Here is a 12137-nt window from a genome sequence, read left to right as displayed (position 1 = left end):
CTTTGTCTGGCATGGGGTCAATGTTGTTGGCTGGTGTGTGGCTTCATGCCTTATCTGGTAGGCTGATTTGTCTGCTTTGGGAAGATTTTGAGCTGTTGAACAGGTGGGACTGAGAGCAGGGAAGGCATCTGCCTTTGGGCTCTTGTGTGATTTTGTTAGCGCAAGGACACTGACTACTTTTTGGCTTATCCCTGTTGTTCAGTCGAGGTACCTCAGCCTCCAAGAAAGGGAGAAGTCTGAAGGCAGCATCCTCCCCAGCAAGCTTTGTTCTAGGCGTCAGTCTGCCCGATGTCCACTGTGGAACTGACGCCTGTGAAGAATGATGACGAGAGGTGCTGGGACTGCTTTCTCGAGAAAGAGCTACAGGCTGAGCCTTGGGCCAGAGAAGTCCAAGCTCCCAGGGATAGGCTTGCACAGGCTACGTAGAAGACGGACCACTGTGGATCTGGATCGGGGTGAGAGCCCATTGCCTTTACTTGAGATCCACTGTCTTCCCATTGCTGATATGAGGCGTGGTGGGGTTGAAACCGAGTAAATCCCTGAACTGAGATCTGGGGGGGCCACTCCTGTGGTACCAAGGACTCCACCAGAAGCTCATGTCACAGTGCCCTTTCTTCAGCACACAGCTCGGCCTCGTGAGACTAGAGAATGTCCTGTTGCCTGTCTTTGTCCCATCCGATTCAGGGACTTCTCCTTCCAGGTCAGATGGCTTCTCAAGTTCTCAGACTAATCCTTTCCTGGGAACTTTTGAGATACTTGCTAGGCAGCCTGTTTTCTCTTGAACGGACTGATCCAGCAGAATTGTGCTCATGAAACCACAAATCTGGGATTTGAGGGCTTGTTGCACTCAGAAATAAAGCAGGCTGCATCAGTGTGACACTAGGGATTGTTTTGCACAATGAAAGCTAAAGTGAGGCCATACATCCTTAAAGGCAGCTGTGGTTTAGACTCGATGAGCTATATCTGCAACCCTTCCTGCCTCAGCGTGTTCTCTAGTGTGGTTAAGAGATGTAGGTACATAAAATGTTCCAGGTATGAACAGAGGACATCAAGAATTGCAGTAGTGATAAGATTTTTTTTTTTTTTTTTTTTTTTTTTACCTGGAATTGGATTCCCACCTCCAGCTTTTGAAGTCACTTTATCTGGCAGTCATACAGCAGGATTCCTGATGGTGCAGTTCCACCTGTGGGAGGCAATTTATAGCCTCCCATTTGGTGTTGAAGAGTAGCTCAAATTGGAAATAGCCCCTGTTGCAGAGATGGGCCCCATAATGCTGGACTCTAGGGTTGTTAGCGAAGACAGTAAGATGAATGACTTCTTGAAGCTGTGTTTTCCACCGTCTTATCTGTATCCTTGAACATCATTTCCCCATAGTTACCAATTTCTTGCTCGTACATGAAATTAATGCTTGAGTTTACCTCCTGACTCGCTAAGCTTAATTTGCTTGTTATTTACCAAAAGATTGTGAAAATGAATTCACAATCATTCAGCAGCCTGCTGAATTATTATCTGCATCATGTACCCAATGCTGGTGGGTACCAACCTGCAGCTGCTTAGAGGAATTGGACTTCTTCTCACTGACTAGGTGGCAAGTGATGCTGTATCAGTCCCCAGATATGCAACACTGTGGGAAAGGAAAGATCTTTTAGTCCTCCTCCTGTTCTTCCTGTTCTTCCTTTTCCCTCCTCCTCCTCCCCCACTAAATCTAGTTTAAAGCTCTCCATACAAGTCTGGCCAGCCCGTAGCCTCAGTAGCATTTACATATAGGAAATAATATGGGTTTCTTTTTTTCCCCTCCCCTCAGCCCAGAGGATCCCACATAATTGTCCTCAGAGTCCGAGGCAGAGAGAAATCCACAGAAGAGCAGTGGCCAAACAGCAAGCACAGAAGCAGCTGTAGCCAAAAGCGCCTAAGGATGGCAGGGAGTGTGCTGATGTGCAGACAGCTAGGATGCTGAAGGGGTCTTAATTTCATCTAAACCCAAAAACTCAACACACGTGGGGGAGGGGCAGTGCCCCAGGGCCGTGGCCGCGGTGGGAAGGCAGGACTGTGAGGTCACAGAGCCCCGCTGTGCCACGCCGTGATGTGCAGTGCTGTGCCACAGGCACCGCTCCAGCAGTGCCAGCAGCAGCAGCGGCAGCAGCAGCAGCAGCGGCGGCATGGTGCAGGCGTGGGGGGCCATGACCCCCGCCTGCCTCCTTATCCTCTTTGTGGTGTCCCTGCAAGCCTGGGATGTCGGGGCTGCTCCGTGGCAAGCGCGGGGATTAGGTAGGTGGGCAGGCGAGGGCCAGCACCCAGCGCTGGCAGCGTGGCGCAGCACCCACCACACCTCGGGGTGACAGCGGGGCTGGGGTCGTGGTGTGGCAGGGCTGTGAGAGCAGCGGCGCCGGGCTGGGCCGGATGAGCCGCGGCCAGCTTCATGGGCAGCGGGAGGTAGATGTCCCGTGGGGAGGTGCAGGGGGTTGCAGCCGCTGCAGAGGCATTTTCCAGGTGAACGGTGGGGCCGAGAGCAGCACCGCGGGGTGAGGAACCATCCCCAGAGCCGGCCCTGTGCTGCCCTGCCCCAGAGCAGCCTTCCCCTGGCCTGCATGTCGGGGCCAGAGCAGCACCGCAGGGGCCAGGTAGTAGCCTGCAGGGGCACTTCTTCCCCGCGCTGGTCACAGCTGTGCCCCGGGCCCTGGCTCTGCCGCTCCCTGGCTGAATCCTGACTTTCAGCCTCAGGGATGTCCGTCCTTGGGAGATGTCTGCTCAGAAAAACAGGAGCATTCCTGCTCTAGCCCGGCAGTGCTCTCCTTGGGTGAACCCAGGTCCCCCAGGCCCTCTGCAGCTTTGGAAACCTCCACCCATGTCTGGGTCCCACGTCATTACCTGACCCCCCTCCAGTGACTGCAGGTCACTGAGAAAGAGGTAGATCACAGCCTCTAATGGAAACGTGCTTGATTACAGCTGTGCCTGTAGCCGATGGCCACCCGACTGCTCAGCCGGATCTTGTCCGGGAGCCTCAGGGCAACCCCACAGGTATGTCACTTGAATGAGCGGGCATTTAGGTTTTAATGTTTGTTCATATGAAATTTAAGTTAGTATTTTCTTGGCTGATGCTTAGACATGCAGAAGAGCAGAGAGGGAATGGGTCAGGCTCAGTGATGTGGCCTGGGGCGCTCTGCCTTGCAAAACATTCTTTCCCAGCCTTTCTGACCCTGCGCTGCTTCCAGTGCCTGCTGCAAAGCCATTGGGCTTGTTGGGGTTGAGTTTAGAGCTGGTGTGGGCTCCAGGGAGTCCTTTCTGCCGGCAGCTCTGTACATGGTTTGTTTTAAACTGGCATGTTCCAGGCACCCAGTAACGGTCTGCACAGTGCTCCTGAGTGGCAGGGAGAGACGAGTGCCATGGAGCAACCCTGTGTGTGAACTGCATTCATTGCCGTTCACATCTGAAGGAGTCTATTGAAATATTTCACAGGAGCTTCTCTGTTCTGTTTGTTTACAGACGTGGCTGGACGCAATGGCTATCCAGCTTCCCAGCCGGGTTCCAGGGCTGACGCGCAGGGAGATCGCACGGGTACGTCATGGCTTTTTACTTCCTTTGAGAGCTGCCAGCTCAAAGCCCAAATGTGAGCAAGATGTCTCTTGCAGGTGTGGGAATATAGGCCTGCATCGTGTGTGCCATGTTGTTCTGTGATCCCCTTACATGTTCTGCTATTCAGTATGACAGTGTATATCACAATGTATGATGGGAGCTTCTCGTGGGTGTTTGGTTGCAGATGTGGGTACAGGGAGGGCTCTTCCAGCTTCTCGGCTGGGTCCTGCGCTGGAGCTCACCTGGCATCCTAGGGGTGAGTAGTCAGTCCTGACTGACTTCACAGACTAAGCGCTCGTTTTCAGTATGTTATTCTTGAGAAATTTAACTTTATACTTTCTGTTAAGGTCCTCAAAGAGCAAAGTATAAAGCTAAAGCTGAAACAGGAAGATCTTCCCAGCGGTCACCAGAAGTCCTAAAGGAAATCCTGAAGGAACTGGACAAAGCAGCACGTGGTGGGTATAACCAGAAGTCTTGGGAAGCTGAGGTTTCAGATGCATGTATGGACATGAATCCTGTGCAGCAGGAAGGGATCGATCAGAGCCGCACTGCACTGACACTCAAATTTCACACCTTGCAGGTGCTGGTGAGCTGTAGAGATGGTGCAGAGTCTCTGCTGCCAGTTGTGGTTCAACTGAGCCCCAGGGACGGCTGCTGCCCCAGTTACAGCGTTACTGGCCAGAGCTGTTCTGGGCAGACGTTGGTATCCAGCTGGCAGGAACTGACAGTGCTCACACCTTGAGTGTGTGAGGGACTTGGCTGAGGAGCCGATTCCTGATAAGCCATGAGAGGGCCAGCACCCTGCCAGTCACTGGCAGGGAGAGTGCCCTTGGCCAGTGGACAGGATGCGCCGGGAGCTTGGGGTCACTGAGACCAGCAGGCTTTGCCTGGGCTGCAGGCATCCCCTGGGCAGGATGGGAGCACCCCGGCTTCGCAGCCTGGTCTAACCCCATTGTTCTCCTTGATGTCTGAGGACTCTCGGTGACACCTCGGGGTCAGGGACAGGCGAAAGCTGGACACCCAGCTGAAGGCGCGACACCTAACTTGAAGGCAGCTGAAATGAAGGGCTGTGAATTCGGTGTCGGGTGGTCTGCCTGTCTGTTTCTAGTTGTGGTTGTGGTTTTCCTCTTGTTTTGGGGGACTGTGGGCTCTTCACTGCCACTTGTGAAAGTGCCCAGAATATGCTTGCAAGAGCTTGCGGTTCAGTCCACTATGCGTGTCTGTTACCCTTACCGTGTGGTGGAGTTGGTATGATGGGAAGTGCTTCTCAGAAGGACTCTTTCCCCACCTGAACTGGCCACAGCATCTTCCTGTCTCCTCTGAGGGAAGTAATTTACCATCATCTTGCAGTTTGCCAAAAATGCACCAAGTGGAATGTGAACAAGATCACATGCAATCTCCTAGTCTCTTAGCAGGTCAGGATTTGCTGTCTCCTGGTAAACTGGAAAGTGTCTAGCACTTAAATTTTTCTCCATGAATGACACATCGTTTGGACTAGTGACTAGGTGCACCCCCAAATGCCCAGGCTTTGTTTCTAAGCGTTATTAATGTATTTTGAGAAGTATTGCCTCCTGAAGATACCACGTTCCTGATGAGGAACGGTTACTTCTAATTAAAGTGAGCCACTTTCTTTCTAAAGAGATGGACCGTGAGACTGTGGAGAAGGAGGCGTTTCAGGAAGGAGATAGTCACGCAGTGCCAGTCTCTGACGAAAAAACAGGGGCAATTCAATCAACAGGCGTGCCAGGTAATTGCTGTCCTTCAGTCATCCAGTGTCATGAATCAAAATCATTGTGTGTCTGCAGCCTCTTCCCCTGGTGCCCGCTACTGCACATCTTGTCAGCAGCCAAACTATTATTAGTACAGAGCGAGTGTTCTAAAAGAAGCCAGCAACGGCTCTCTGAGGATGACTGTCATCTCTGGGGTGTGGAGGTTACTGCCATCAGTGTGCCAGAGAGACACTCACTCGTAACCCTCTGTGTGGATGCAGTGAGATGCTCACCTCCCACCACACCCTGTTCACAGGAATTTGAGAACTTTACCGTTTTGGGGGTGAGGCCATCTGAACCACCCAGAGCAGACGATGGGAAATACGACTCTTAATGGAATGTGCCTCCTGCAATACCTGCATCCCAGAGCTTGCCCTGAGTCCCCCTAAGCACAACAGAGGGGGATCCCTCCTGTGAACTGAGGTCCAAAGGGATTCACTGGCGGATGGGGCATGGGCTTAGAGGGAACCTGTGCCACCCTCCTGCATCTTCTGTGCCTGAGCCATGCTGAGGCTTTACCTTTCTCTGATTCTTGGCAGTGGCAGTGCTGTCCAGCCCTGGAGAAGCCCACCACGCCAGGAGATATGAATTTTCTCCAAAGAGTGCAGGTAATTAGCAGTCTTGCAGGGGGCCATAAGGGGAAGACAAGTCCTGAAACCTGGGGGCATGCAAGCAGTGCCCACGCTGGAGGAAAGGCGAAGAGGGAGAGAGCGAGGTTCAGGTGTCTCCTGAGAGGGCCTGACTCCATCCCCTCAGGGTGTGGGTGATGGGCTGGGGAGAGAGCTGGGGGTGGCACTCCCTGATGCAGGGATGGGTTTTGTCTGTGTCGCTCAAAGGAACGATTGGTCAAACAGCTGCGCTCCCCCACATGCTCTCCATCTGGCCTCATGAGTTCTGTTCAGTGGGACAACTTGTCCCAAAGGGTCAGAGAGAGCCTCCAGGCAGCAGCACTAGCAAGCCTTGGGGAGTGAAAGTGGGTGAGCGCAAAAGAAATTGTGTGCAAACGTGAAGGGTGGCCAAGAAGGGGGAGCAAACCTGTGACACTGGGAAAACTGGATTACAGCCGTACCACAGTGTGAGCAAAGCTCTGAGGAGAAAGAGAGGCTCCAGAGTGCATTGATTTGCAATGGCTTTGGGAGTTTCCTTTGCTTCTACTGAAACCAAGGAAACATTGCAGCCCCAGCATGTTTGCTGGTGCAGAGATGCTAACAAAGTGAGAAAGAACATTTCCTGGCAATGTCAGACCTCCTGTGAGATTACCAGTAGCGTGCAGGACACACTAATGCACAGAATTGTTCCTGCAGGTGTGGATGACAAGAGAAACACAAATGCTGTGGATCCTCAAGATTTCCGGTACTACTGCATAGAAGGCGCCGTGGCGGTCCTGGGCTCCGTGCTGTTTGGGATGATACTGTGTTGTGTGATCTGTCTGTGGAGGAAGAGACGACGGTGAGTTGTTGGGAGTTTTTTTTGCCAAACTTCTGTATTAGATGGCTGCTATTAGCCATGAAACATTTAGAGGTAGGGTATTGTGGAGTGCCGAGACAGTTACTGGCCAAACTCTACTGAGATTTCTGCTGTAAGATGTTTTAACTGGCCTCTCAATTCATGGGCACTCTTTTGTGAAACGCCTTCCTCCTGTGGCAAGTGTTAGTTAAAAGTGACCCTGCCTCGACAAGAGCAGACCCAGCGACAGACGTAGGATGAGCAAGGTCAGGAAGAAAAACGAGGGATGACATTGCCATAGAAAGTGAGAAGCGCAATAGTGACATCTTTCTGCCAGTGAACCTGCCAGCAGAAATCACCCTGTTGGGTGATGCCGTAAATCCCAGAGGTTCACCTCGACCAGGGTGTCCCAGCAACTGAGACCGTGGTGAGGAGCCTTCCCAGCTCTCGGCCTTGCTTTGGAGAAAGAGTCAGCCTGTCCCATCTGCACCTGAGCACTGCCAGCATGCGTGTTCTCAGCACAGGCAGGGTTTTTTTCTGTGCAGGGGTACGTATCTCTTTGGATACGTATTCTGAAGAGAGGATGGAGAGCATCTCGCTGAACAGAGAGCCGAGGCTGTGCCCTTGTCTGGTCAGGGACAGGCAGGGGAGCCGAGTGCTGGTCTCTGCCAGGCACGCTGAGAAAGGAGAACAGGAGGCTCTCCTGGCCCTGCAGCGCTGTGCCCAGCTTTGGTCCCCTCGGTCTGTCGCGGGCAGGTCTCCTTCCAGGCACGTGCAGAGCAGGCAGGTCAGGATGGTCAGGGCCGAGAGGAGACGAGCCGTGGGCAGGCGAGCAGAGCCCCAGACGAGGGGTGCGGGGTGCCCCGTTTTCTGCACGGAGCTCTCCACGCCCACAGCTCCCACGCGCAGCCAGGCATCCGCACCCCGTGAGGCGCCCAGTGCTGCCCCGCACCCTCACACCCGCCCGGCCCCACAGCCGCGGTGGGGCCTCAGCAGCCTCCTCTCTCCGCAGGCGCCTCTCCGCAGCTTCGCGAGCCTGGTCCGACACCAGCAGCTGCTCCTCGGGCCTGGACAGCCGGAGCAGCCGCTGCAGCACCCCGGAGAGCTGGACCCGACAGCAAGAGCCATCACCTGTGCCTGCAAAACCGGCCCCCCTGCCACAGAGCAGCAGGGAACGGGCCTCCGCCAGCCCGGACAGCCGCCCGGCCCGCCCGCCTCCACCCCGGCCCTCATGGCTGTCCAACTCAGCCAGCCGGCTGTTGCGGGACCAGCCCAGCGACCTCGAGCCCCCAGAGGAATTGAAGCCACCCGCCCGCGCCCCAAGCCCATCGCGCCGGCCCTCCTGCAAGGGCCTGAGCCAGCCCCACCAGGGTATGGGTTTGGGCTACAATGACAGACTCCTGACGGACAGCTTCAGGGATCGACCATTCGTGTCCGAGTAATGGCACAGCAATAAATACAGATCAGTAGCACAATTGTCCGGGTCGTAATGGCAGCAGACCCAGGGATTCACCAATCCTGGGCCGAACTTCGTATCGGGGCACACAGGGACCTGGATGCCCACGGTGTCAGCAGGCAGGGAGCTGGGCATGGGACCCACCAACAGGCTGGGGGAGCCCAGCTTCCCTGGTGGGACTGTCCTGCTAAATTCTGAGCCACAGAGGCACCAAAGGGGCTCGTTAACAGGTCACCATCCCCACCTCTGCTCCCTGTGCCAGCTTTGTCCTGGAGTGCACAGGACAGGGGTACTGTGTAGGGCAATACCAGCCCCAGCCCCTCCATTGCGTGCGCGCCAAATACACCACATAAGGCAAAGCCAGAAATAAAACACAGAGCAGCACCAAGCTGCTATTGAGCCATAACTGCTTTTGGCTGGGATGGACTTAATTTTCTTCCTAGCAGCACATATGGTGCCGAGTGTTGGATGTGTGACCAAACCAGTGTTGGTAGCACACCCATGTTTTAGCTATTGCTGAAGGCTGCTTGCACGGCCCCAAGGCCTACTCTGTGCCCATGCTGCCCTGCCAGCGAGTAAGCTGGGGGTGCGCTGGTGGATGAAAAGCTGGACATGAGCTGGCAATGTGCACTTGCAGCCCGGTCAGTGCAGGTGGGTGGGGGGCGGGGGGGTCTGTGAGGGGTTTGGGGGGGGATTTGTGAGGGGTTTGGGCAGTCCGCGCCTGGATTTGTTGAGGGGATGTTGGGGTCTGTGAGGTGTTTAGCGGGGTCTGCGAGGGGATTTGAAGGGTTTGGGGGGGTCTCTGAGGGGTTTGGCGGGGTCTCTGAGGGGTTTGGGGGAGTCTGTGAGGGGATTAGTGAGGTGTTGAGGGGATTTGTGAGGGGATGTTGGGGTCTGCGAGGGGTTTTGGGGGGGATTTGCGAGGGGCTTGGGCGGTCCACGAGTGGATTTGTGAGGGGATGTTGGCGTCTCTGAGGGGTTGGGGGGGGTCTGTGAGGGGATGGAGGGGTTGTGAGGGGATTTGTGAGGTGTGGAGGCGATTTGTGAGGGTATGTTGGGGCCTCTGAAGGGTATGGGGGTGTCTGTGAGGGGATTTGAAGGGTTTGGGGGGGGGTGTGAGGCAATGGGGGGTCTGTGAGTGTATTTGTGAGGAGATGTTGGGGTCTCTGAGGGGTTTGGCGGGGTCTGTGAGGGGATTTGAGGGGTTTGGGGGGGTTGCGCAGTCTGCGAGTGGATTTGTGAGGGGATGTTGGGATCTCTGAGGGGTTTGGGGGGGTCTGCGAGAGGATTCGAAGGGTTTGTGGGGGTCTGTGAGTGGATTTGTGAGGAGATGTTGGGGTCTCTGAGGGGTTTGGCAGGGTCTGTGAGGGGATGGGGGGGTTCTGTGAGGGGATTTGTGAGGTGTTGAGTGGATTTGTGAGGAGATGTTGGGGTCCCTGAGGGTTTTGTGGGGATCCGTGAGGGGATTTGAGGGGTTTGGGGGTGTCTGTGAGGGGATGGGGGGGATTTGTGAGCAGTTTGGGCGGTCTGTGAGTGGATTTGTGAGGGGATGTTGGGGTCTGTGAGGTGTTTGGGGGGATCCGTGAGGGTATTTGAGGGGTTTGGGGGGGGCCTGTGAGGGGTTTGGGGTGTCTGTGAGTGTATTTGTGAGAAGATGTTGGGGTCTCTGAGGAGTCTGGGGGGATCCGTGAGGAGATTTGATGGGTTTGGGGTCTGTGAGGGGACGGGGGGATTTGTGAGGGGTTTGGGCTCCTGTCACGCAGCTCCTCCTGCCCAGGGCTGTGGCTGGCAGCACAGACAGACCCGCCTTTTGGGAAAGATTTGCCGACCCAGAGCAAACGCGGGGCAGCTCCTCTCCCTCCCTCCCTCCCCGAGCAGGCGCAGACCCCACAGCAGCACTGAGGGACGGCAGAGCTGCACGCACACCTCGCAAGCGCTGCTGAGGGAACAGCTCAGGAGCAAAGGGCCCTTCCCGAAGGCCGCGTGCTGCCAAGGGAACAGCTCCGGACCGAAGGGCCCTTCCCGAAGGCCGTCTCTCCGCAGGCGTGCTCTGGTGGGGACACAGCAGGTGCCCTTGCTGTCCCCAGGCCTCCCTGTGGGTGTGATGGCCCTGAGGTCTGATGCATGCCTTTCACCCCATGCAGGCTGTGCTGTGGGCTGTCATGAGTCCAGATTCAGGATCCTGCCGGCTGCGCCAATCTCTTGCCAAGGGGCGGAAAGCACCTCGCTCAGGAGGAGAGAAGCATCAGTGTGTTTTATTGAGGTGAAATAATAATTTGACAGAGTTCAATAAATATGAGGAATTTAACAAAGTTTGACAGTGGTTTCCCGAGGTTCAGTAAGTTGGACGGCAAGGTTTGCCTTATTAATTACGGCACGGAAGAAACGTACGAAGGAGAACTGAGTTAGAATCGAGGTGGAAGGATTCACACAGAGACCGGAGATGCAAAAGGGTAAGGAAGACCCTCCCGTTGAGTCGTGAGGTTCAGAGGGGACCCCCTTGCTTTCTAAACTCCTTATGGAGCCTAGGTGCGGCTCGGTCCAATCTTAGTCTCAGACTTGGACAACAGTTTGTCTAATGGAATTATCTGTACAAAGTTTATAATAGTTAATAAGTAGCTACGTGGATTAGTACTGTTTCCTTAGTATGAATTCAGCATGCTGTCAGTCACTTAGCAAAGATCTGCTATTGAGAACAGGCCTCTATGCCTCGAGGAGCAACCTTGAGAGGCGTCCCAGCTCGAGGGGAGATCACTGCCATGCAGCCACGCTGCCTAGGAGGGAGAGCTGAAAGAAGGCTCCCTTAGGCTGTCATATTTATGGGATAAAGTGGCTGGCTCCTAGTCAAATCACATGCAATGGGAAGGGTATGCATGAGACTCCCTGTGCCCACAACTTTTTTTGCTCCTTGATAAATGAGTCTTGGAAAAACCACCCGCTATTCCTGTGTTAATCGCCTGATGAGTGTTCCAAGGTGATAGGCAGCGGTGCTCACTGGGTCACTCGGCTCCTTTGTGGGTTTTTCAGAGAAGAGATTGAAACTAGAGGAGTTCTTGGCCTGGCTATGGCTCCTTTACCTCCTTTGGAGCCTGTACCAAACTACGGCGAGTTTGGTTATGGGGTTGAGTGTACCCGTCACACCGGCTCTTGGGAAATGAGGGTACATGTGACCCTGTGCGAGGTCAAGCTAGAACATGCTTTGCAGTTTGTGTATTTACTGCCCTGAATTTTCTGCTCTTCCTGGCTGTCTTCTGTGGTTTTCAGCCTGCTCTCGCCTCCACAGAAAGAAATGCTGTGTGTATGAAAGAGGCCATTATGAATCTTCCCTTAGGAGGTTTTTTTTTTGCGCTCTGCTCCTGAATTACTATCTGTAGTATATCTGCCAATGTTCAAAATATCTTTCTAATTCCCTGGTTTAAGTATTCTGACCCTACTCCAGCTACACGTTACTATGCACAACTCCCACCAACCATCATTTTTTATTTCAAGTTGTTTTTCATGAAATAACACACATTGCATCCAGAATCCTGTGTTGCTGTTCCATGGTTTTCTTCACGGTTTTCCAGCTGTATTCCTCCTCCCCATGATAAACAGTGTTGCCAGTATTTCTTTTTCTCTTAGAATACACATGGTAAGGGTGGTTGCTGGATGTCTCATCCTTTTTAAGGCCGGGAAGACACGTTCTGAGAAGGCCTTCTCCTAGTCCCAGGTATTCAGGGACGCAAGACGTGCCTATCGCCGTCAGCTCTGTGGAGGATTTAAGAGAGGTTGTGCACCTGAAGGTTAAACCGTGCTTCTGTATCGGAAGCTGAATTTCAGCAAGCAAAAGCAACTTCCCCAAATCTTAAGTTGTGTGTCTTTGAATGCTGCAAAATTGAATTAAATAATGAACC

At 54.0% G+C, this 12137-nt stretch overlaps 1 protein-coding gene across 1 annotated transcript; it reads left to right on the top strand.

Moving 5' to 3' along the window:
* Positions 1-2159: 2159 nt before the first annotated feature.
* Positions 2160-8241, top strand: LOC142027848 (uncharacterized). The gene is made up of 7 exons (XM_075022049.1): positions 2160-2268; positions 3484-3555; positions 3921-4028; positions 5213-5320; positions 5882-5950; positions 6647-6791; positions 7801-8241. Exons 1-7 carry the CDS (start codon positions 2160-2162, stop codon positions 8228-8230), a joined length of 1041 nt encoding a protein of 346 aa, XP_074878150.1. The 3' UTR covers positions 8231-8241.
* Positions 8242-12137: the final 3896 nt, after the last annotated feature.

Source organism: Buteo buteo, unplaced genomic scaffold (assembly GCF_964188355.1).
Source record: "Buteo buteo unplaced genomic scaffold, bButBut1.hap1.1 HAP1_SCAFFOLD_62, whole genome shotgun sequence".
Lineage (NCBI taxonomy): Eukaryota > Metazoa > Chordata > Aves > Accipitriformes > Accipitridae > Buteo > Buteo buteo.
This window is presented reverse-complemented; position numbering and strand designations above follow the sequence as displayed.